Source organism: Furipterus horrens, unplaced genomic scaffold (assembly GCF_987537825.1).
Source record: "Furipterus horrens unplaced genomic scaffold, mFurHor1.1.pri manual_scaffold_9, whole genome shotgun sequence".
Classification (NCBI taxonomy): domain Eukaryota; kingdom Metazoa; phylum Chordata; class Mammalia; order Chiroptera; family Furipteridae; genus Furipterus; species Furipterus horrens.
The window spans coordinates 41,548,311-41,575,877 of NW_028327179.1; the positions used below are offsets into that span (position 1 = coordinate 41,548,311).

Genomic DNA, 27,567 nt, shown 5'->3' on the forward strand with positions numbered 1-27,567 from the left:
ACTTTTCCTCCTTCCTCTCAATTCTTAGTTCCTTATTCTTGCTCTCCACCTGCAGATAAGAGCTTACTTCAGATTCTGCTCTGGGATGTTGGGAGAACTCATAAGACACAAAATAAACTATATACATAGTGATAAGCACTAAAGAAAAAAGCTAAAGTAAGAAAATGATGTGTGTGTGTGTGTGTGTGTGGAGAGAGAGAGAGAGAGAGAGAGAGAAAATAAACACATTTGTAGAAGTGCTTTACATTTATTAACCCAATCTTCTCAACCATCCTATAAGTATGGTTCCATCATACTTATTATTCAGATGAGAAAACTGAATTACAAAGAGGTTATGTACCTCACCCAATATCACACTTCCGGTCAGGTTTGAGTTACTATTTGAATCCATACAGTTTGGCTCCAGAGTCCAGCTCTTTATACTCTGTTTATGGCACAGATTCAGCCACCTACAAAGTAAGGCCTTTTAAGATTATTTTTCTTACCTAAGCTTCATTCTCATTAGCCACCTCTGAAACCCCTAAGCAATATCATATCTCTTAGTGTTGTCATTGATGAATGAAACGATGGAGCATAGTTCCATGAAAGCGAAACTAAGAGGAATAAGCTTATGAGTTCAGGTGAATAGCATTTTGATGGTCTAAGTTCATTAAAAAAAAAAAAAACAGTAGTTATTAATGCTAACTACCTGTGTTCACGATAGGCTTCAGTAGAACATGTAACAGTGTTTAAATCCCAACTGAGCCCACATAGTCCTCAAAGGCTGGAAACTAGCATAAAGCTATCAGCTCATCATTGGTGGTGGTAGGAGGTATACTCGAGCTGAATATACACATTTTCACAGAATGCCAATGTCAGAGAAGGCCACACTAGGACCATGATGAATCAAGAGAATGCAAGACCTTTCTGTAATTATGGCAGAACACAGACAAGAACATAAACATTGTCCAAAACCTAAAAAATGAACAAACCCCCTATCCTACCTGTATGAGTGATTGCTACCTTTTTCCAACCACTGCTTTATCCTCACTCTGTCCTTCCCTCCTTCTAAGTAAGATCTATAAAGATACCTAATTATAGAACTATCTCTGCTTTTGATAGCTTCTAATGCAGAGCAAAGCCCCACTTCCTTGAACACTCTATCAATTCACCTGACACAAACCCAAAAGTTTAATTCTTTTCCAGCACTTACTGAGCAGTTCCATGGTCTCCCTTATTGCAAGGAGAAATAAACCCAACTTGATCAGCTACAGGTGTGTTCCTAAGGTCTTTGCCTGGAGGGCATTAACACACTCTTATTGTCTGTTCTACACATTTAACACTTATCTATGCAATTTCTTTCACACATCTTATTTCCCAATTATATTGCTTCTAAGGAGCACTGATGTTTCTTTCCTCTCTAATAAGTTATGTTTGTGTTCTATGTTAATTAATTAATAACTTTTATTATTGACCCAAGGTTTACATTTTCTTTTTCTTCTTTAGGAACCAACTATTATTTCAGCAATGGAACTTTCCACTAAGCAGGTACTGTCACTATGTATTAAAATCAGTATAGTACATTGTGTTAATTTTGTGTTTCGAATAAGTAAATATCGTTATAGTCCATCAAATTTTACAGATATATTAACATTTGTTTAAACAAAGAGGAAAGAATGTTTTTACAACAAGCTAGTAAAATGAAAATTAAAGATATTTTTATTTCCCTCATGTTTTGACCAATCTCATAAGTGTTCTATAAAATATTTCTTAGCATTTGTTGTAAATTTTCATTTATAACATTTTTGATCATTGTAATAAAATGTACTCAATAATATTTTCATCTCTCTGTCCTTTAAAATAGCAGTGGTGGATATTTCTGAATATAAGTTTGTAATTTAATTTGCATGGATAATCAAAATACATTTTATGGGCTAATAAAATAATGCACTGGACTATATGTGTTTGGGGAAATTGACTTTAAAGTAATTTTACTCTTTCAGTAGTATTATATTCTAGAGAAAACATTTAGTTTGGCTAAATACGAAGGGAAACAGAAAAATGGTCATAACCAAATGATGTCATTGAACTCCATGAATTCTTAGGTTATGGGGAGCATGTTAATAGTCTTTCCATTAACATTGAATTAATGCTTTGGCAAGACACTTTGAAACAAATGACTTGTAAATGCTAAATGACATGTACAAAACAAATATAATTTTAACTTCTAACAAATTTATCTTTTCCCCATGAACATTTTCTGACCATTCTAGCCTATATATGACTGGTAACTATGTTTCTTTAAATGACAATATTGAGTTGAATTAATAATTAATTATTACACATTCCTTGACTAAATCCTTCCCTTACTTTGTCAGGGAACATGTATAAATGATTCATGAACATGGACCACTGGGAGGGATATGATTGTGGGAGAAGGGGTAGGCTTGGGGGGGGGGCAATGGGGAAAAAAAATAGGACAACTGTAATTGAAAAACCAAAAAATAAAATTAAAAAAAATAGAAAAAGAAAATTAATTATTAAATAACCCTATGGGGGAAAAAAACAGAAGGGAGTTGGAAGCCCTTCATTCACTGCAGTAAGAACTTACAAATACAATATTGTTTAATATGAGAATCATTCGTCTAATCTTATCTCTGACTTGTTTTATCTCTGACCATGCATTACCCCTGTACAAGACACTAAAATACTATGCCAGTAAAACTCAGTGTATATTCTTTCCACACATACATGTCAAAATAGATTGATAATTTTCAAGATATTTACAGAAACTCAGAGTGCAGATATTATAGACCTGATACTGTTATCTTATATTTCATAAGTATGTCTTCACCTGTTTTTATAATCTAAAAATTATCAAATGTTGGCAAGAAAATCTGAGGATTTCCAGGATGGAAGTGAGACTGGTATATTCTCTCCTGTAATGATTTGTTATTTATTCTCTGCTGGTTTTCATTACTAGTCTTAATTACATTATATCTAGTATTATAAAACATTTCTTTCTGTTTAAAAAATGTTAAAGCTGTCTTAGGAATTGACTACTAAATATAATACACTTCACCAAAAAACAGTATATCCATTTAAAATACCATAATAGAAGAAAGTGTCTCTAGGCTTTATTTTCAAATAGTGGAAGTTTCATTTCCTGAAGATGTGACTCAATTTCTTTAATGTTCATGGAGATTTCAAACGTGAGGCAATAGTTTCAAAAGGGACAAGCAATGTTGCAACTAATTTTCTGCATAAATAGACTCATCTCCTGCTTTATGACCTGCAACTTGTTAAGGAGGATAGTGAGAAAGCCTATGGTGGTGTTAAATTGGGCAGAAAAAGCACATCAGGTCACTTGCTAGCAACTGGATTATGCTCAATGGTGCCTGCAAACCTCCTCTGTATTTCATGAAGACAGCATAATTGGTTTTGCAAATCATTAACAGTACTGTAGAATAATTGTTAAATATGTTAGCCATTGAGCTGTATTTAATTGTTGGCATTTTATTAGCTTTAGGTTTACATTGCAGTGATCTCAGTTGCCATATTTGGGGTTTTCTGTTTTTCTCTTAAAGGGATATGACAGATTTAAATATTAGATAATAACAACTCTTTTTCTACTCAAATGTCATATTTTTAAAAATCTATGAGTATGAATTTTGCTCATGCTTCTTAAAAGCTATTGGACAGATTTTTTGATTAGGTATGACCAACTTTAAAAATAGTTATAAACACAATATATGTTTCAGCATGTCCATATTTACCAGTGGCAACTGTACTTCTTCATATTGCTTCCCCATCTTGACTAATTAACGTTGAGACTGCTTGCTTTCAATATAATCTAAGCTTATTTTTTTAATGATGCTTTTTGAAAGAAAGAAATAAAGGATAGAAGGGGGAAAAGCTTTTTCTATTAAGTTTTTTGTTAATATTTTTCAAATTATGGTCAACTGTTACTGTGTACTGTAGATGCTTTAAGAAAGATACAGTTTAACCTAATTGTCACTCAACAAAAAAACTGAGAGACAATACTTCATATTTTCCTCCCAGGACCTTATCATTTCTTAATTTGCCATGGTTTGTATCATCTTTCAATATATAGTAATAAAATATGAATATTGTAAAAATTTGATCAGCTGTAATATATGCTCTATACTATATTATAATGCTATATACTATAAGTAATTTTCATTTACTGGAGTGGAATGAGCAATATTTATCAGAACAACTGCTTCTACCGTGGTTTATTTCTTACTGTAGTACTTCTTTCCCCATAGTTCCATTTCTTGTATTAAGATAAAAGTTAATTGATTAGCTTGAAGCACAAAATTATTTTCTATGTAAGTACTCCTTATAGCATTAATAATTTATTTAATTCTAATAGATCATTCAATTTTTATTCAACTTATTTGTTTATTCATATATATGTAGCCTATCTTTGAAAGTCTTTTGGAAATACAATTTTATTTATATCCATTGCTGACTCTCAGGCAATTTGTAATATTTAAAAGAGCACACGTGACTCTGAGACAGCCTTTCTGTAGCTTATTTTTATTTATATAGTTGAGAAATTAAAATACACTTGTAAGATCTTTTCCATGCAAACTGTTACATGTTTTAGTATTTACACAACTTTTTAAAAATATATATTGATTGATTGCTTGATAGAGAGGAAGAAAGGGAGAAAGAGAGGAAGAGAAACACTTATTGGTTGCCTCTTGCACACCCCCAACCAGGGACCTGGCCCACAACCCAGGCATGTGCCCTGACCGGGAACTGAACCAGCAGCCTTCCACTTTGCAGGGCAATATCCAACCAACTGAGCCACACTAGTAAGGGCAGTATTTACACAGCTTTTACTCAATTCTTTAGTGCAAGAAAGGGAGCTATGGCACCAATTCCATAAATGAGAGAAAACACAAAATAATTTTATTTATATTTCATGTTGTGTTTTGATAAATTTGTAGCTGATATGCTACGTTGACTTAACCTTGTTAAAGGCATTTTTTATATTGTACTGAGATCCTGAATTAGTTGCTACTCAAAAGCTTTTCCCCCATATTCTACCTTACTGGGTAACTCCAGACTCACTGAAGACAATGGCATTGTAAAACATTTTATCTGGATACATACTTTAAAAATTTAGTTAAATGTGCTCATTTTATGGATAAGTCTTGGAAATATTATGTAACTGTCCCAAGATCACATAAAATGTAGGGCAAGACCTAGAATGCAGGTATTTTGATGCCCATTACAGCACCTGAGCTTTTGGGTTAAGTCTACTGCACCAGCCAGTGTGCCCTTGATCTTCTTCACTGATGACCTTTCAAATGAGAAGTAATTTAATGGTTTTGTTTAAAGTAATCCCCCTGGAGGTAGTGCAAGAAGAACACAGTGTTGGGCAAAATGTCTCACAAACGCAAGCCCTGAAATTACATGGTAGGCAGTATAATAGGGCAGCCAAGAGTGAGAAGCAAACGGTCCCTGCCTCAGGAACCCATGGCAATGTAAGTAATCTGATTAATTAAAATTATGAACAGTAGAAGTCAGAACAAACAAGCTAAGAACAAAAAACTGAAAGTTTGAACATTGCATTGCTCAATGTCTTACTGTCTTTAATTCTTCATTTAAGTATAATTGACATATAACTATTACTGTCTTCCTTATCTTCCCTTGGTCTTATAAACTACACCTGTTTCAGTCAAATATTTAAATTTTGATCTTGCTCTATTTTAAATGGTCACATTATCTGCCAGGCCTTTGAAGAAACTACCAATAATTAGGTTTTGTAATGCACAAATATAAATTTACCTTTGATAAGATATGTATAAACTTTATTAAGAAAAAAAAGATCTGAAAAGCAAGATGCTTTTTGTTGTAACAGTAGCTTCTTTCTACAGCAACAGCTCTATGTTGGTTCCATGGTGGGTGTGGCCCAGCTCCCTCTGCACCGATGTGATATTTATGGGAAAGCCTGTGCTGAGTGCTGCCTCGCCCGAGACCCTTACTGTGCCTGGGATGGCTCCTCCTGCTCTCGCTACTTTCCAACCGCCAAGAGGTAGGAAAGACATTAGAAATAAACACAAGCATTTGCTATTTATTGTAACTGATTCTATTTTTGAAACAGCTTTCTTCATATGAGTGTACCAACTTTTTTCAATGAATAAAGAGGTTTAGATATTTTCCCCCTTTTCCTTAAAGAGTCAAAATCATCAGAAAAATGTATAATAGGATAGTTGGGTGCAAATGTAATGAATGGGACAATAGTTTTAATAAATTACTGAGGAAAATCTAAAACATCACAATAATATCCTTGAATGTTTTATACTTGGAAATTATAAAATTTTGCAACTTCATTTTACACAAGGGAAAACTGAAGGTCAAAGTCACAGAAAAAGTCACTGACAGAATCTAGGCTGAGCCTTGTACTTTTTGATGAAAATGCTGTTTTGTCAAAAAAATATTTTTTATTCTTTTATCCAGCAACATTTTATCCTGGTTCTAAACTTTATAAGGCAATTTATGTCCTTAGATGAACAGAAAATTCTCAGAGAAAAGACTTTATTTACCTTTAGAGTATTAGAGAATACACAGGAACCCAATTATAAAAGTTTAAAAGAATTGTTTCTAGGTGTGAAGATATCACATTTTCATACAATGTTGAAATACATCTTTACTTAACCCAAATATATCTTTATTTGACCAGTCCCAAATTTAAGGCTACTGTACTATCATAGTATCTTCATGTAGCTGCAATGTTTGAATTTCAAATATAAAACTACATAAAAAATAACTATCATTCTGGATATATATAATATAAAAATATTTTATGTATACTCTTGATAACACTACTTAAAAATATTTTTTTAGGTCATGCTTGAATAAAAACTGCTAAGGTATGCATAGGAGTTATTTTTTAAAATATACTGACATATAACTGTAAGTCACTATCTGGAAGATTGGATATATTGGGAACAAACATTTGATCACTTCGTTGTAGTGTTACATTAAGGAGGCTCAGTTATACTTCAGGGAACTCTTTGTACAATCTGAAAGTTGTATACAAATTTGTTTTACCTTTGCTTTAAAAAAAAAAAGTGTTTTCTTATTTTGACAAAATCATTATCTCAACACGTTCTCTACCCCTAACTCATGGCTCCTTTTCTCTTTTGATGTTTACCACTGTTTAAAAATCAAACAATGATAGATGGAAGTAACATACAATATCTTGCTAATATAAACCTAAAGTTAACAGTGTGCACATCAAATTGTTGAAATATAAAATAGAAATCAACATTATTAAGCAACTGCATTTTAGGAGAAATAAATTTTATTATTATAGTTAATGTTTTATAAGAAGCTAGGAATGTAGATATTTTCAGTGCTAATGAGGTATATTCCACAATATATTCTTTATTTTAAATATTCGGAAAACATTAGGGGAAAAATAATCCTAATATCTACTAAAATCTGTTAATTACACACTTTAGATAACATTGACTGTAGTGGTAAATAATCTTCACCTTTATCACATAATCTGTCCATATGGATTAAAATCTATATAGTTATCTTGTTAATAATATTGAATGAAAATTTAGTGTTAACCTATTCCATTTAATAAATATAATTTTCTTAAGCCTTTAACATTCAGAATTGAGATGACATGTTTGTATCATTTACTATTGACTTCATTGGAAGTTTAAGTTTAAAACAAAAAAGTCAGTATAAAAATGTGTTATTTTTTAAAGAAACTATGGATAGTTTAATAAATGAAAATGCAGTTTTTAAAGCAAATTAATTATTTTATTAAAAACTTTATGGTTATTTGAATCAGTTAGGTCTATGAGACTCCTAATGTTACTCAAATAGTGTGTATTTATGTTTGAACTAAAATTGAGTATTATTTCCTTTCCATGGGTGAGTGATAACATTGGCTAATTTAGTAATAATCCATTCTAATTTAAGCCAATTTTAATAAGAAAGATTAAAACCATCACTACATCTATCATATGTTAAAAAGCTGTGTATTATTACATACTTTAAATGTGTTTATTGCATACCTGCAATCCACGATGGAATGAATTGTTATTCAAAAATGTTGTGCTTTGCAGATTTGACTTAATCCAGTTTCATGTGTCTTTGAAAAGGATGTTTCAAGACCTCATATTTATATATTCTTTGTAATGGCATTTTTCAAAAGCTTAAAATGCAGTAAAAAATATGCCTTCCCAAAGTGCTTTGTGGTTCGGGTTTCACAAGTTTTCTCGTTGGCTCAATTTTGAAATGTGCAACATCTGTTGATATTCTCACCAATTCTACAAATAGGAATCTATAAATACTTTGGACTTCTAAATTTATGAATACAGTAACAAATTCCATGTTTGCAATTCTCAATGGCCTTTGTAAGAGCTCTTTTCAGGATGGTAACTAACTTTGCAGGAAGACAATACCCACTAAAATAGATGCAGAACACAGTTGAACAAGTGTCCGCAATCTTTTCCAGTCTGTTACACATAGCCAATCTCCATTTTTAGCCTCTTTCTGGAGCTACACATCTTGTTTGCACCACAATGGCTAGAGCCAATCTCCTCCTTCCCGTCAACCATTAGCCAAATGCAGACAGGACACCCAGAATGTACCGCAACTAACATAATCTGAGCAGTAGAATGAAGGAGAAACTCATTTAGATTTTTGTAGCAAATTTGGCTTTTCATTTAAAGGTAAGTTCATTGTCTTCTCTCTAGTCTTACTCTGACAAAAGGAGGCCTTGACCCTTAATATTTGTTGTTGAATTTCTTCTTTTATTCACTGCACAGTAAATCAATTTGCAATCATAGTCCTGTGATCATAAAAGAAATGTTTTAAAAAGGTTAATATAACAACCATAAAAGAAAACTTGAAATTAACTTAAAAATATAATTCATAGTCTTAATACTTTTAAACTTAACAAAATCTATTTAAGAAACTATGTATATGTGTTAAGAGAAAGAGAACATTCACGTAAATTTTAATTTTCAATCTTACTCCCTCATTAGTGATCAGAAAAAACATTTATCTGTTTAAGAAGAAATAGGTTGTTATTCTCTATTTCATGATTTTTGCTCAGAATTAACATTTAAAATGTTAAAAATTTAGGAGTTTCTAGATGCTATGTTCTTATTGATTAATATCCAGTAGGAAAAAAAAGAACATGAATTTTCTGTTATTCGATATCTTTGAAAGACTTCTAAGGCATTGTTAATACATTTGCATGTTGTTTGCCATTTTGATCATCTTGGAGACTGCTCTTACTGGTATAATAGGCTGCTTTTAAAAAATCTTTTAGCCAGACATAGATGATCTCTTTTTACATACACCTGGAGTCTTTGATTTTTGATTCATATTAATTCTTATGACAAATTCCCAAGAGGGAATAGAGATGCAATAATGCCTTTCAAATGAATTGTTTTAGACGCACAAGACGACAAGATATAAGAAATGGAGACCCACTGACTCACTGTTCAGATTTACAACACCATGGTAAGTGACAACATTTTTCATCTTTTAACCTGCTACCACCTGGATAAAATAAATGCATATCTACATACATATAGGGCTCACAATTCTCCCAGAATACTTATAGAAATGCAACTAAAGAGAAAGAAAATTTAAGAGAAAGACAATTCTAAAGAACACAAAGAAATGAAGTATGTCTTATTATTACAGGTATGATAAATTCAAGACTTTAAAAAACCCTTATGAGACTAAAAGCTCAATTTTCTCATATTAACAAAAAATAACAGTTTAAGTACATGTGTTCATGTATAGGAGCAACCTGAGAATAATAGGCAAATGTGTGTGTGTGTGTGTGTGTGTGTATGTGTGTACACACATGTATTTATTTATTTAAATATATCAAAGAAGAAAGTGTATTCTTAAAAGAAGTCATGCAAAGTACTCATCAATATGCTCAAATAGATCCAATACATTGTTACTGGTTATCCTAGACAAGTAGAAAATAATTCCAGTGTCTTCACACTTATTTACTAATATGATATTCTCCTGAACTGGGGATTTTAGACCAAATTTATTTTATGCCTACTAAAGATGTCAAGGCCTATTTAATGTCAAAATGCTTATTTAATGCTGAAATGCCAACCAATCTTCATTTAAAATGGACTAAAACTGTAGTATATCTTACTACCTTACTTCAACCCTTTACAAAAATAATAATGAAGCTGTGCTTCCCCCTGCTGGGGAAACTGATCAATGACATCACTATAATGAACAATTCATAGTTAAAAATAGCTAAAATATAAAATGTAAACATTTTACATGTAATTGAATATAATTATCCTATTAACTTTTTCGGTGCCATTTACATTAAACCTAAAGGAAGGTCTAATATTTTTATCAGTTAACTTAGATTTGATCTACTCATTCTGAACGTAGAATATTCATGTTTCATGAATGTTACAAAAGAAAACACACTGCACAAGAAATACTCTAGCATATATTCCAAAACCTAGCTACTTTTCTGAAAGTCACATCCCCTGTTAGGTATCCCATATATACTGGTATCTTATTCATGAGCATTCACAGGGTTGTTCGGAGGATGCCAATACCAGGAGACAGGTATACACGAATTTACCCTGTTTGGGATGTATTATACTTGGAAATTTTCTTGCCAAAGACTTTCCTGTCTTTTATTGTTCTTTTTATAAAGCAAAAAAAGTCACCATATTAGAGCAAATGTTATAAATTTTTGTCATAGTACATATATAGTGCTTTATTGACCTACACTCTTTAAACTTTTCAAATGGCATAATTCAATTAGACAGCAATACATTCACTACTCTTCTGTTCATCTATTTCATGTAAAGATATTGAATTATGATAAGCACATTTAAGCTATTCAGTCTTATAAATTATTAAGTCATTGTATTAAAGAATCTATTTGCTGAGCTAGGAAGAAGCTAATAATAACTGGGAATAGAAGTAAGATGATGTAACTAGAGATTGTTTTTAATCAAACTTTAATGTCCATGTTAGTATGGACCTTGTTACTTTGCTCATTCTTATATCTCAAGGGCTATAGCAGAAGCAATATTATGAAAACCATGATAATAAATATCATATATATTAAATAAATATTTGTTAAAGGAATGATCTAATATTTCAAGCTGTACTTATGGTTTTGTTTTTTCAATAGAAATTTGAACTAAATAACATCTATTCTTTTTATAAATGATTTAAGTCATATGCTGTTATTAATTTCATCATATTTAGAAGTGGGATGTCCAGAAATACCATCAATACGTTAACTAATAAATAATTGTTATGCACTACTCTATGAAGGAACTAGGCTATATTTTGAAGACTACTAAAGAATTGTATTTATAAATATATGTTTATATCTTACCAATAATCAATTTTTAATATAATACAATATTTTACTATTTTAATACAGTTTTTAGTGCGATGTTTTACTGATATATCCATTTGTTTAGCAATTCAGTCCTCTATTAGATCCAATTAGTATTTTTTAAATCATATATATGCTGGAATTACAAGTGTACATATACAAGGAAAAGCTTCCCAAATACCTATTTATTTTTAACTGAACCTGTGAATAACTTATTGCTATTGACTGTTGATTGACTAGGCATGAGAGAGCTTCCAATTTTAAAGTTGTGTTTAAATAAAATTAGGTTGGTGAAAGCCTGTAAAAATTGGTAATATGGAATTGCTTAGCTATACAAAGTAAAATGAATGTGAATCACATTCTCCCTGATTCTTCCATTGGAGTGTATACTGTAGAGAGGAAAAAGATTGCTGTGGTTCAGTGTCCTGTTGTTTGTGTGTGTGTGTGTGTGTGTGTGTGCACGCATGCACGTGTGTGCGCACACAAGTCTAAGTAGATGCTTGTGATACATGGGAGGCAATGGTAAAATACTCTAAGAAGCTCTGCAGCAGTAAAACATTCCTTTTATTTTTGAAGGCCTCTTTATTCCTGTCTGCTTGTATGATAATTGACCAAACTTAAAAAAACTATACATCAAAGTTTATAGTAACTTTTAAATGTTTGGAAACCAAATCAGGCATACCCACATGGCCAGGCTGAGGCTTACCACTGGGAATCAGTGAATTACCCTGGAATAGGTGCTATCAATACTTGAAAGTAAAATGGGCAAGAATCCAGAGCTCAGCCCTATGAAGTCATGTATGTTGTCTTGCTAATGTTACATCTCACATGAAATAAAATATTTGTGCTCATATGGAAACATATAAAGATATGAGATGTTTTCAAGAAAGCTGCTAAGCAACTTGAAGCCAAATTATACACTTCAGGACAATCAATTCCAGCTGTAATGCTAAGCAGATTTTGTAACACTCCATATTTTACATATCCTGAGGTTGTAATAGAGAGACTATATAAAATAATTCAGAATTAAGTGGAAGGAATTTTACTCTCGATGAAACCTTTAGCACTCACTCAGCGCTCTGTGCCCTCTGAGTAAAGGCAGCACTCGTGGTGAGCTGGCCTCGGTGATGCAGACAAACCCAGCTCCCCTTCCCTGACCCAGGACGCTCTCCTCCGCACTGGTGGCCATTCACCTAGGGAAATTCTAGTATAAGCCCCTAAATGTACACGTGCTGCCAGATCTTCTTGTCTTTCCACTCACACCTCATACAGAATGCTAAAGACAAACCTCAGGTTTTTGCAACATGTTTCCTTCTCCAAAATAACTGCTGTGAACAAAATTTGAGCTGGTCTGACTGCATTCAACAGCATGAATATCTGAGTCAATTTACCTTTAAGACAACCTCCCATGACCTTATCCTTGCCAAACAAAAATGAGTCATACTATGACCTACATATCCAGAGAAGAAAAACCTACACCATAAGTAACACTTTTTTTAAATTTATCATCTTAGATTTTTGAATTTTTGAAATATTTTATATCCTAACTTCTAGTTGAATGCCATCATTGAATTTTACTTTGCAATATTTCTCATGGCTGTTCTACATACATGTATCTCCTTTCTAGGGTCCCATAATAAAACATTCACAAAATTCAATCTTCTTAATTATCCCAACTGAATCAATTTATGGCTTTCTGGCTGGCATCAAAATTTCATAAAATATCTTTGGCAGTGTCATTTTTATGGTCAGCAGAGTTGTAAATTTAGTATTTTGTAGCGATGCTAATCTGGTCTATGCTCTGGATTATTTTATTCATGTGTAAAAATCCAACTATGAATCTGAGCATTAAGCCCCAAGAGACGCCTCAAGATTTGATAGATGAATATGATGTCAGCCCTAAAAAAACTCTAACTTTAATAAATTACTAAATCGTATCGTCTTAAATGTCACTGAATGTAAGATACACCATTATTTTATGTACTTCTAAAAAAGAAAAACTGCCTAAGATGAGCAGTCTAATAGCTGCTCCCAGTATCAAACCAAGACACAATATGTTTCAGTATTAGTATGAAGGCAAAATAAATCGCCATGTAGGAGATAGCAAGTAAATTTTTTGTTTCAATCATAATTATGGGTACTGAAGGGGGAGGGATACTCTTTGAACCACAAGATGGTACCCATCAAGTTTACTTTCTTTTTTTTTTTTAAGATTTTATTTATTTATCTTTAAAGAGAGGGGAAGGGAGGGAGAAAGAGATGGAGAAAAACATTGCATCAGTTGGTTGCCTCACGCTCCCAACCCGGGACCTGGTCTGGGAACCCAGGCATGTTCCCTGACTGGGAATCCAAACAGCGACCTTTTGGTTTGCAGGACAATTCCCAATCCACTGAGCCACACCAGTCAGAGGAAGATTTACTTTCTGAAATCACCAACAGGGTGGCCCAAAAATCTCAAACAAGACTTTAACTTAAAGAGGTATCAGGTTAGTAGGGTCTCAAGTGTGTTGCAGAAGAACAAATGTTTTCCCAAAGAAAGCAAGTTCAGCTCAGATCAAAAGCAACTGCAAGATGCATTCTGATATCAGAGATCTTAAAATATCAAGAAGTGTACATCTAGAATGAACTTACTACAGTATTATCTTCTATAACTTTTGTAAACCGTTTTTGAAACTATATTCATTGGAAATAATCACTACGGTAATCATCTTCTGATACTACCTTAAGCTAATAATCCAATTATTTATAGTATCTGTGTGCAAAACATACATATATACCTGAAAGCAATTTTGAAATATTTTATGTCATCCTTGTTCTTCATTAAAGTTTTTAAATATGCCATCAGACATTACCTAAGTGTTTTTACACCCATAATCTAACCATTGTAAGCGGAAACATTTTAGGCATGCTATATTTTTTAATATTCAACACCTCTAAGGAGAATATATTAAAATGGAAGGTGTTTTTTTCATTATTGTTTACAGAAATTTTCTGCTTCAGCAAATGGGTATTCTCTATCATCTCCTATCATATCTCTTGGGAAAAAGTAAATTAAACATCAAAGTCCATGTTTCATGTTTTTTAAAAGTAAACATTCCTGTGATAATTTTACTCTGGCATATAAATTGTGTGTTTTCTTCAAAAACATTTGCTATCATATTATGAAAATAATACATATCAGAGGTTTGATATGGACTTGATTAATCTTACAGTACACATCCTCATATTGGTGTTGCTTTTTAAGTAACTGAGTTTTGGCCTGCTCTATGCCAAGAAATATTGGAGACTCTGGCATCACAAGATATTAAGCACAGTATTAGATACAACTATTCAGATCACTTCATAGGAACTTCCTAATACCTTAATTTCATTTTCACATTTTAACTTAATAAATCTCTAAAAAGTAAGATACTAGTGATTATCTCTGAAACAATAATTACCTATGAACAATAAAATTAAAATGCCCTGGTCATATCTGTCTGTGATTTATTTACCTATCTCTGGACCAACAAGAACTTTTAAACACAAATCTACAAGAATCAGTGGATTCAAGGAAGATTGGAATCTATTTGAGTTATAAAATTTTAAATGCTGTGTTAGTTGATAATTATTTCCCAGAACCAGAGACAGATCTTAATTTAGGGTATAAGTCAAAGTAGTTTAAAATTTAAACTTTTTAAAAAGTTAATAAATTCTAACTTTAAATTTTCTCTAAAGTTTTATTAATTGAGTCTTTTGTGTAACTTGACAAGTAGACATAGTAAGCACATGGATTTAATATATACATATGTGTTAATTTGGGGGTGCATGCATGCATGCAAACTAATATTCAGCATTTACAAACAAACTAGTTGGTATATATCATATAAAACATTGGAGAAAACTGTACTATCATGATAAATAAACAAACAGGATCCCTGTTATATAGCTTAGTACAGACTGCAGAATTTAAGTGCACTACAATATATGAAATTAAATCAACTGTTAGCCATCTTAGTAGTCGGATTCAAGAATATGCATGCATGTTGAAACACATGAAATTTTTGTCTTCAATTTTTTTCTTAAATATTTTATGTCTTCCCAAGAGTTTTTGCTCACCCATAAAATGCCTTTTTAGCTACTGCTCCTTAAAAATACAATTCATCCACTTGAAGCCAAATTAAAATATTTTCTAGTGATAAAGTGCCTGTTCTATTTCTGGAGAAAATCATCTAGAATCTAGTAAGGAAAATCTAAGTAATGATGTTTTACTGAAGAAATGCATATCTGCAATTTTCTATGTCACCAAGAATTGCTGGGCAACACTTCTTATCCTTCTTTGCTTTACCTTTAGCAGTAAATATTATTGAGAAAAAAACTTATACTGTAAAATATAAACTTACAATGTGACAAAAATAGAATTATATTTCTCTTTACGTAGTTCAGCAATTAGTCATATTTGCTAAATATTTTTTTAAAATAATTTACAACCATTTGCCCCTCACCCAAATTGTTTTACTTTTATATTTATTTATGGAATTCAGCTTTTCAATATCATAATGGGAAGACATCAAAAATGATAACAGAGATTAAATAGCTGATAAATATAATGTTCACTAACTCACTCCTCTTTGTCTTTTCTACATGACATCTAATTTTTTGAGATTCTTACATTATTAACATTTCAATCTTGGAAGACATTTATGGGGTTAAAATGGAGAGTGAAATAAATGGAAAGCTGAAATGTGATGCCTTCTGTTTCTGCTTTATTGGAAGGGAATCAGATACTAAATAAGGCCTTTGGCCATATGATATTTCTAGCCAAATGATGGATATCATGGATTTTTGTTGTTACAAAAGGAAGCAATTTATTTAACTTCTTTCTTTCCTCCCATTCTTTCTGGTTTATTAGGCTCAATTTCATTTCCATAAATTATTCCACTAAAAGAGGAAGTGATTAATTGAGGATTGCTTCCTTAAAAACAGTATTTCTTGTCATTAACAGCTGCAACATATTGTAACATTGTGTTATTCAAACACACTGGTGCTTTTTAAATTATTTTAATGTTTGTTGCTCTCAATTATTTTGCTCTAAATATTCAGTTCAGCCCATGAGAATTCATTATGCAAATTTAACAACTAAACCCTTCTTGTCTACTGGTAATTTTTATGACAAAAGTTTGTATTCAAAATAGTTGCTTTCTAAGTGTGAAATGTACTTTAAAATGGATTAAATTGAAATGCTTTCTTTCTGGAAATCTACAAGATTACTCATCGCCAAGGACATCTTCTAGAGATTTAAGGGTTGTTGGGGATATGAGAATATATCCATAAAATTTACCAAATTTCTTTCTCTTCTTATTATCTCCTATTTGGAATTTTTGGTTTTGGAGTGTACTTGATTAGTCATTATTTTCTCCCACCATATCTCAAATCAACTGTTGTAAAATTCAAAAACTTAACAAATTTAGAATAGTTGAAATGTTTACAGTTAACAGTGGTTTAACAATCTATTGTATCATAATAAGGGTTATAAACTCTATGCTCTTTTTAATTGGTTAACATTTAAATAATTTTTAAATAAAATTATGGTAACTTTTGAAGATATCAAATTTACGTGAGATTTCAGCTTATAAACGCAAACTGAATAGTTTAGAATTTGCTATTCAGCAGACTTCAGCTAAGGGTTAATGACTATCTTATAGAATATACAGTATGGAGAAAAATAACTAGATTAATAAATAATTATAATAAAAAGACTACAGGTGCTTGAAGATATATACAGAAAAGATTTTTAGAAAGCATAAAAGAGGAAATACTTTCTTTGATGGTGATGAGGGAGTAAGATTGATGTTGGGAAGGGGTTCATCATTTGTGTAGTATGAATTCTCAACAACAGATTTTAAGTTTTAAATGAATTAACAGTTGTAACTATCACAAGACTGGTAATAGCAATAATAACACCTCACATATTTATTATTATTTTTGTCATTATACTGTTATTTTTATATAGCTATATTTTAAGGACAACAAAAAGGATATTTTAAAAAGCTTATAAATATTTTGTTACCTATAATTATTAAATTACCTAATATATTTCATATAATTTTCAGTTATTTGATTAAAAACAAACATAAGATAGAACAATAATGTCACACAGGCAGAGCAAGTATGCTGACAGAGAACGAAAGCAAGCATTTAGTAGGAACATATTTACCAAGAAGTTTTAAGGGTAAGATATACATTTTTCTAACAAATATTTGTAGTCAGTGTAGAGGAGGAAACATGATCAATTGATGATTCACAGAGTACATGAAAAAGTAAATTATTCAAGAGAATATAAATAATTCCTAAAAATTAACATGAGAGAAAAAAATTAAAGATGAACATCAAGAAACACTACAATGTAATGAACACCATACTCAAAAACATCACAAAATAAACACAGTGAGAAAATCAGAGGGACCCCATACAATTCAATAAAATCTATTATATCATGGGATTTGCATAATGTGTTCCATGTAAACAGCTCTCTGATCAACTAGTTTAATCCAAGGGGATATTATAGTTTATAGTTACTATGAATATGCAAGATTTCTTATCCTTCAAGAAATCTTTAATCAACAACGCTTTCTCAGTTGAGCTTTTGATTTATATTGGGTAATTATGAGTTCAATAGTATATGCTTTGAAAAAATAGTGTAACTACACTATGCTGCTGTTTCTATGCAGTTGTTTGCTTTAAACAACAGTCAGTATGAGAGTATGCTTGTATTCCAAGAAAATATTGACAATCTAGTAAGGTTAGAAGACAATCAAAATATTGTTCCTGTTTGTAATCTTTTGAGGGGGAGCGAAGGGTATTGAGGGTTGGGGTGGAGAGAGAGAGAGAGACTGACTGAGGAGCAGGGAGAAGAAAGAGGGAAGATTTTAAAGGATGGAGAGAGAAACATGGCTGTTCAACATCTAATGTTTCTGATGTTGCACAAAATTTGATCAAGTGGTTGGGATACAATGGTTAGGAAAAAGAATGGGTATTGAGTGTCTTCTCATCATTCTTTCTAAAATACTGGATATATGTTCATTAGATGTCAAATGTGGGGAAATTAACAGAAAAACATGTACAGGTTGTTACATCTGAGCACCCAAATTAATGAATGCTTGGCTTAGGCCACTTTAAATGAAAGTTCCAGTTGAAATTAAAAGTTACTGATGATAGAAACATTCTGCTGCAGTGGAATCAACAGAAACAACTGTATTCAGTGGATGCTTTACTTTTTGAAATTATTGCTGATGGCAGCAGGACCCAACCAAACATAAAATAAGGGGGTGTCAAACCAAAGAAAGACAATAGTATCTCCACATACTATTATTAAGGTTGATATGACACTGCTTACTAACTAGAAGATTGTCTTTTGCTTTTTATTTCGACAAACGAGAGATAAAAAGGGCCAAGTTAGAGGGGAATGAATCCTTAAGGTACTGGCAAAAGTACTTATCAAGGTAAACTAATGAAAGGCATCAAGCCAATGTACCAAATTCGGCAGTTGTGTTTCTTTTCTTATTCAAGTGGAAACGTACATAATGTCATGATTTGTCTTGAAAAGTCCATGAACTTTTGCTATATTAAACTAAATACAACTTGTAAGTTCTTAATTAAATCAAATATATTCTTGTCTTATTGATAAGTAGTAGTTAAAATGAAATGTTTTTAAATATAAGAAAACATTAATAAAATATGTGTGTCTGTGCATGTGTGTGTGTGTGTGTGTGCGTGTGTGTGTGTGTGTGTGGAAATGTTTGCTCTCACCAGAGAAATATTGAAAAATCTTGAAGAGAAACTAAAAACTGAGCTGGTTTCTAAGGACTGTAAGAAAGGTTAACCAAAAGCTCTCTATGGACCAGATGGGATAATTAAATTAATTGGTAAGATGAGAACTAGTGATTTTTTTAAGGTACTTAATTGATATTATGACAATGTTAAAATCTGTTCTTTCTTATTGTACAAGTTACATTATTCTTAGCTGTGGGGCAACTACTATACTAGAGTATTTAAAGAGTTCTATGTTTGAGAGCAATAACTTACTTATACCTTATATTCCTATAGATATTTTTAATCACATAGATTAAGTGACAGAAAAGTCTACAAGAAAAGTAGTAGGCCTGGGAGGCATGGTTGGTGAATCAGAAGCTATTAGTGGATCACCATGTTGTTTGTTTCTATTCCAATGGATTTTATTCTATGTTGCCATGCAGTCATATATCTTATGATTCATTAATATTGAACTTGAATGAAAACTCTCTTCCTAAAAGTAAAATAATGTTTACTATATCAATTTTTTTACTTTTCAAAATTGTACTGGTGTGAGAACACAACATGAGCGCCACCCTCGTCACAAATTTTCAGTGTACAGTACAATGCTGTTTATTATAAGCACAGTTTTGTACAGCAGGTCTCAAACTCTTATTTATCTTGCATAATTAAAACTATATACTCATTTATAGGAACTCCACATTTTCCTTCCCCTGACCCCTGCCCAACACCATTCTACTCTCAAATTCTAGGGTTTTGACTATTTTAGACTTATCGTATAAATAGGATCATCCAGTATTTGTTCTTCTGTGACTGGCTTGTTTCACTTAGCATGTCTTCAAAGTCCACTTACGTTGTTGCTTATTGCATATTTCCTTCTTTTTTAAGGCTAATATTCCAACTTAAAGGATTTCTAAATCCAAAAAGTTTAAACTGCACAGCAATTATCAGGAGGAAAAAAAGAATTCCATGCCTGCTGCATTGACCTCTGTGACAAGGCATTTTAATTTTTCATGGTAGCTCCGGAATCACAGGAGACATTCAATTTATTTCTATCCAGGGAAGTAGGTATCTTGCAAAATAGTAGAGCAACATGTGTCATATCTATTCAATCAAAGATATACTAATAATTTCAGAGAAAAAAAGAAAAATGCTACTATATTCAATATAGATATTGAAAAAGACATATATCTCCAATATGAAAAAAAAGTGACTTTAAATCAGTTAAATATTATTTCTTTACATGTCAGTGATTTCCTGGTTTCTCCCTAATTCTAAAAGATTGATCTTTTAAATAAGAAGGGACAGATATTTCTCAATATTAGGAGAGTTCTATTTCATTCAGCAGGCCATAAACAAAAAGACACTGAATTTGATGTCCCCAGAGATAACAAATGGAGGCAGAAGGTTGCTTGTAGGCAGGGTGAGCTCGGAGATGATGGACTTCAGCCGTGTACAGGGATTGGATGCAAGCAGGATTTTGGAAAGTTTTAAAGTTAGTGAGAGCAAATCATATTATCTATGACAGACAAAAGTACTCAGTAGATTATAAGGAGAGTGAAACTGTCAACATGATGCCAAAAAAGGGAGAAAACTTTAAAATTCAAAATCTAGCCAAGTTTGAAATAGAGCACAAAATATTTTTATCTGTCTATACTGTCAGCCTTCTGTGCATGTGAAAATATATTTATTATTTTCTAAACTAATTTAATGAGTTCCAGATTGTACAGGATGTCATAATGGAAACAGGATTATACAAGATAATAAGGAGTTCTTTTTTCCTCTAAATGAGTTTTACCTACACTCCCTATGTCATACTTTTGATCTTAACTGTGTTTCATTTACCACATTGAAGGAGGTTAGATAAAGGGTAAAATAATAGAAACTTAATCAGGAAACAGGATTTCTTATTGCTGCATTTTATTATATACTCTTGCCATATTCTTTAGCCTAATTCTTGAAAATATTAAAAGATGTGTCATTTTAAAATAAGGACAATTGAAACCACATTGCATTAGAACTATGCATCTTTCTTCTGAGCCATTCCAAACATTTCACACCAACTGATCTTCAGAACAAACTTGTGGAGGATTATTTAAGGGTTATTGGCAAGAAGTATAAACTTCCTGAACTCTACCTTTTGTAAAATATGAGATAAATGTTGGTTGGTGAATTTAATTTTACAGATAAAAAACAAATAGAAAAAGGCAAAACCTTATTTTCAAAGCCCTGTGGAAAAACTTTTCCGCTGGAAAATAGTACAGTATGAACTGGCCCCGTTAATCCGGGCAGAGTTTTCGAGTGAAAATAGTTTTTTTTTGAGACTATTATCATGGTATATAAAAATGTAGTTATATTGCACACATGACTGACTTTGTTACTATAATGCTATTTCCTAGAAGACAAATATCTGCCCATGTCTTATACAATCCATACAAACTAATGTATTTGGATAAACGCTTGGGTTCCGAAACCTTACATCCTTGACATTTCTGCCATCCTCAAACAATTTGGAAAAGACTTCCAACTTGGCAATAAATTTACCTCCTGAATTTCCAAACAAATACTTTGGGAAGTAGAGTTTATTTCTGTAACATTTCCTCGTTTCATTTTCCCCTTCACTGAACAGATAATCACCATAGCCACAGCCTTGAAGAAAGAATCATCTACGGAGTAGAAAATAGTAGCACATTCCTGGAATGCAGTCCAAAATCACAGCGAGCTCTGGTCTACTGGCAGTTCCAGCGGCGAAATGAAGAGCGCAAAGAGGAGGTATAGGAATGAAATGGACTGGATTATTCTTATCTGACACATGCTAAGTGACCCAACATGGCTGACTAGCAGGGGTAGGGGGGGAATTACTGTGAATCTTTATCCTTTTCTAAACCCAGTAATAGGTCATTCATTAAACAATATTCATTGAAGGCTGATTATATGGCAGGCTATATACTAGGGGTGGGAGAGACAAAGGTGAGTTTTATCCCAGAAGCAATTTGGAGCTATATTTTAGAATCTCCTTTCTTCTTTCTATAGTTATATACAAGGCAATATATTATCTACGTTTGCATACAAAAAAATCATCCTATTAATTTTAATTTTTGTTCAATTAATTCTATCTGAATGTGTATTTCTCAATTAACTTCCACCTCAAATGGGAAAGGGAGTAGTAGATTTAGGATGAAGTATCTAAGGTCCCAGTATGAACTCTGATATGAAATTTGCATATAATATCAGACAGTTTTCTCCTCAATGAATACATTTATTCCTCTGTGAAATTAAAGAGTTGTGCAGAGAAAATCGCAGTAAGAACTCAAAGCTTTTGAAAAGCATTATATAAGAGCAACCAGACTATGTGATTTTTAAATGTATTATGTGCAGTTTTATAAACATAATCTGAATATAGAGATAAAAATTCTCCCATTATCTTTTTTGACATCTGAAGAAGTCTCTATATATGGAATTACATCACACAAATGTCAAGGTTGATTTTATACATTACCAGCATAGACTTTCAGAGGTCTCTGTTATAAACTGTATTCAAAATAAAAGTAAGGTTAAATATATTCAAGAACATATTTGCATTTTTATGTCACATCTAAGACCCAGGAAATTAAATAACTAATTATTAAGCATGTAGTCCCATGCTTTTTTCTGCTTGTTCAACTGCTGAGTTTTGTATTTTATTTTTTCAGATTTTATGTGTTCACCTAATGCCACATTATTTTCTAGTATCATGGTTCTGTATTTCCAATTTGAATATTTAATGTTAACTTTCTCTATGTTTATATGCCTTCTATCAAGTGTACAGAATAAAGTATATCTTTGTACTTTCCTCACATTATCTTGAATATTTTAAATTACTATAATGAAATAATATATTAAAACCATAGGCAACCAATAGTTTGCAAGGCATCTTAAAAACAATTGACATGAATTTTATCACTTTTTTTCTGGTAACAAAATGCTATCTTAACCTAGAAATTTTATTGACTTAAAATGTGCCTCGACACATAATCTGGATTTTTACTGAGACAGAGTTTCAGAACTTTATTTCTTTTAAATATATATCTTTTTACTGTTCTCTTTTCTTCTGCTAGATTAAAGTGGATGACCACATCATCAGGACAGAGCAAGGCCTTCTCCTGCGTAGTCTGCAGCGGAAGGATTCAGGCAACTACCTGTGTCATGCCGTGGAGCATGGATTCATGCAAACTCTTCTTAAAGTGACCCTGGAAGTCATTGACACAGAGCATTTGGAAGAACTTCTTCATAAAGATGATGATGGAGATGGCTCTAAGACCAAAGAAATGTCCAACAGCATGACACCTAGCCAGAAGGTCTGGTACAGAGACTTCATGCAGCTCATTAACCACCCCAACCTGAATACTATGGATGAGTTCTGTGAACAAGTTTGGAAAAGGGACAGGAAACAACGCAGGCAGAGGCCAGGACACACCCAAGGGAATAGCAACAAGTGGAAGCACTTACAGGAAAATAAGAAAGGTAGAAACAGGAGGACCCACGAATTTGAGAGGGCACCTAGGAGTGTCTGAGCTGCATTACCTCTAGAAACCTCAAACAAGTAGAAACTTGCCTAAGACAGTAACTGGAAAAAATGCAATATACATGAACTTTTTTCATGGCATTATGTGGATGTTTACAACGGTGGGAAATGCAACTGAGTTCCACCAATTATAAATTAAGTCCATGAGTAACTTTCCTAACAGGCTTTCTTTCTAATATCAACACATAATAGAGGTCAGGTGAACACAGATGTTCACTTTAGCAGACTTAATGTTTCCTATGGGATTTCACTGTACAGGTTTCGCTTTCTTCTTTGCCTGAGAAATAAAAATGTCATTTGCCATATTGCCATCTAAAGAAGAAAAATTGCATCAGCAAAGCCATTTATTGAACTAAAACTTTAAAATAAACTGCATGGATTTACTAAGCTGATGAATATTCCAAAATGTGGTTGGACCCAAGGATATTTTTCTGTCTACCAGCACTCGTGTTTATATGTACTGGAGGAGTAAAATGATACTAAATGAAATGGTCTGTAGAAATATGAAAAACATAAACCATCCATCATCCAGAAGAAAAATGGAATACACTGATCTACTACTGATGTCTTCTTTCAGCTTTGATCTAAAGATGTATTTTATTAAAACTATAATTTAAATGTACCATGACAAATATGCAGTAAAATTTAGCTCTTTTCTAAGCTAGAGTAGGTTTTCATCTTACAGTTATTGTGCTATATAGTTTTTGTTTTAAAAATTCCAATTCTGTGCTGCTTTTTTTCAACTTTTTGTTTTCAGAGGGATAGCTAGTACTGTTTTAGAAATATATATACACATCATTGCAGTAATTCCTAAAACCTGGATATAAATTATGTTTTATTACTCTGAGGATTTCAAATAAATAACACCTCCCCTTCCTCAAGTATTGTCTAAATTAATTTTGACATACATAATGTTCTTAGAAAAACAGAGCATTTAACCTCCCCCAAAAGGGAAGAAACAAAATGATTTGTTAAATGCATTTTGTTGTACTTAATGAGTCAATGAGAAAAGGAACTGCATATTTCATGAAGTGAATAAGCATTATCTTAATATAATATTAACAGAAAAGTCTCTTAATTCTATATTTGAATCCTGCATATTTGAGACATAAAAACTATCTCTTATGATTCCATTAGGAATTACCTCTGTGTCACATAATTTTTTAAAAGATCAGTAATATTCAGAACATCTTAAAAACAAATTGCTCAACTCTGTTTATACGTGTACTGTCTCTTATCTCACATTAAGACAATTATCTGTCTAAAGAACATTAATTATTTTCATGTCAGTGGGAGTGACTTTTATACAAACTATTTTGCAGGACACAATCCACACTTTAAACATGTAAAACTCTTTGTCTTTTACAACTATTAAATGAGTTAAAAGATTATTATTTAAGGGCTTGCCTGCTTTATTGTCCTAAGATGGTTTCTTGCGAATCATTGACTTCAGGGTGTATAAAACCATCAGCATTGGAATAGTTTCTTTTGCACTGCATTCCCCTTGCCAGAAATCCTGCCCTAGGTCCTACATCATGACAAAAATGCAAAAGAAACATCCTATTGCTACTTAATGAAAGCAGCATTGAAATTCTAACTCTGACTTGGGATTCTAATTAACTCAGCATTAATTTCTCACCTGAGACTACAGTGAATTTTTCTAAAAATTCTCTATCAGCTGTAACATTTCACAGATAGAGGCTCAATTTACAGTTTTAATGATCACCTTGAATAAACAATTTGTTCACACTTGTTTCAAATGAAAACCTAAAAATATTCTACATTTAATTTTAAGCTCCATTGATTAATACAGTATTACTTTTAAAAGTATGTCCTTAAATGCCAGCTGAATTTTAAATTATTTGAAGAACAGATTCATGTGGAGAAAACAAAAGTGTGAAATATAAGTCAAAGAACAAAGAATGTTCCAAAAATAGGTCATTCTTTTATTTTTATAGTGTATCTTAACTGTACCAAAATTCAGTGCTGCATTTTCTTCTATATTTACAACTGAAACAAATTTATTTGCAATAACAGAAGTATTTTATTTCTTATTAGTCCTCAAAAATAAAGGATTTGAAGGAATAGAGGTTATATAATAACTTCAGGCTGTCTTCCAAAATCTGAACGCATTTTGTTTATCATTATAAAATACCCATAGAAAGAAAGTCTAGACTTCAGTTAAAAGAAACAAGAACTAACAAATCTATTGGCATGTCTTTATATGCAATCAGGTCTGTTTTCAAAGACAATTATAGGTATAACTTGTGGATAACTAACTCTTATTAGTCATAATCTTCTGCCAATGTGTATTGAGATGGGACAGGTTGCACGAAAAAGAATGTCTCATTTAACTTTTAATAGACTTTGACATATGCATGGATCATCAGAGTTGAAACTATGCTAAGGGATCTGTGTGTCCTTATGCAAATTATGACAGCAATCTTAAGGTAGGAAAAAGGTACATTGCAGCAGAGAAATTATGGCCCAGTTGAAATCAAATATAAAATGTAAATGCATGTAAATGCACACTTAATACTACTTTTTATGTATTATTTAGTGATTTTCAATGGTATGTGTTTAATATTTTCGCTACCTACACAATAGGCAAAGAGATGTAAATGACTTGCAAAGAAGAAGAGTGTAAAACACAGCCTTTCATAGGTGCTCCATTTCATTGTGTTCAGCATTACCCTAAAATGCCAGAGTTCCCACACAGGCGACAAAGTGGTTGATGTGCTATTTAAGGACAAAAGGTGTGTGCGCATTTGATAAGCATGTTTTTTCCAGGTAGTAAATGTGTTCCATATCTGTATTTATCATTGCATTTCAGATGGGAACTACAAAACTGGAGAGAAAATGTAATGAAACTGCTGCTGTAAATTATTCCTTTTAGCATGTATTCAGTTGCTAAATACACATTTCTTCAAAATATTTGAATTCAGATGTCTTTACTGTTCCTGCTAGCATATGGTGTCAAGGAACCTAAGTTCAGAAAATGTTGAGAACCAGTCAGGTTGCTGCATAATCGGCTATTCAGGTTTCTGCATTGTCGTCATCTGTAACCTGGGTTTTATATTCATGGTGATGATATGAATATTCATGCCCTTTAAATTAAATGTTATTTTTGTGTCATACCTAAAAAGGAAATGTGGGGATGAAACTCTATAATGTGTCATGATCATAATCACTTTGGTTTCATTTAGGATCTACAAAGATGCCTTATAATTTGTCATTGAAATTGCCTATTCTGAAGGTCATAGCAAGCATTAATATGGAGTGAATAGTATAACATTTTGAGATTTTTGTTTTATGAATTCATTCTTTACACACAATTTGCTTTCACTTTAATGGAAATCTATCAAGTTTCATGGCTTCAAGGATACTACTAAATCATCTTACTTGGATGTAAGCTGTTAAACATAAACTGGCCTAATGCCAAAGTCAGCCATCCTTTCTATTTTGACTTTGTAATAATTATTTAAAGTCAATGTTTATATTTACAAAATACATGTTTCTATCAAGAAGAAAACATTATTTTTCAAAAAGCTTGCAAAATCTTATTAGTTTATTTTACTCCTAACAATTTCTTATACTAGTTAATTAAAGAAACATAAGTTTTTAAGTTAATATATTAAGAGGAGCTATAAATGAAGCCACAGATATCATACTTCATGTAGGAAGACCATTTTTATAGTCAACCTGACCAAGAAAAAGAGATTGGTTTTAATTTCAAACATGCAAACACACACAGGCAAAGGCAGAGTTAGCAAATGAAACCAAACAAAAGATGATTTCAAATATAAAGAAATTGTGC

General features: G+C 32.0%; 1 protein-coding gene across 1 annotated transcript in view; it reads left to right on the plus strand.

Moving 5' to 3' along the window:
* Positions 1-24,915, plus strand: part of SEMA3A (semaphorin 3A) — a 216,703-nt gene extending 191,788 nt beyond the window's left edge. The window contains exons 13-17 of the mRNA XM_090287280.1: positions 1,486-1,527; positions 5,892-6,049; positions 9,443-9,510; positions 21,816-21,958; positions 23,284-24,915. Of these exons, the coding sequence (XP_090143406.1) occupies positions 1,486-1,527; positions 5,892-6,049; positions 9,443-9,510; positions 21,816-21,958; positions 23,284-23,739 (867 nt within the window). The 3' untranslated portion in view covers positions 23,740-24,915. The remainder of the gene's footprint in view (positions 1-1,485; positions 1,528-5,891; positions 6,050-9,442; positions 9,511-21,815; positions 21,959-23,283) is intronic.
* The last annotated feature ends 2,652 nt before the right edge of the window (positions 24,916-27,567 follow it).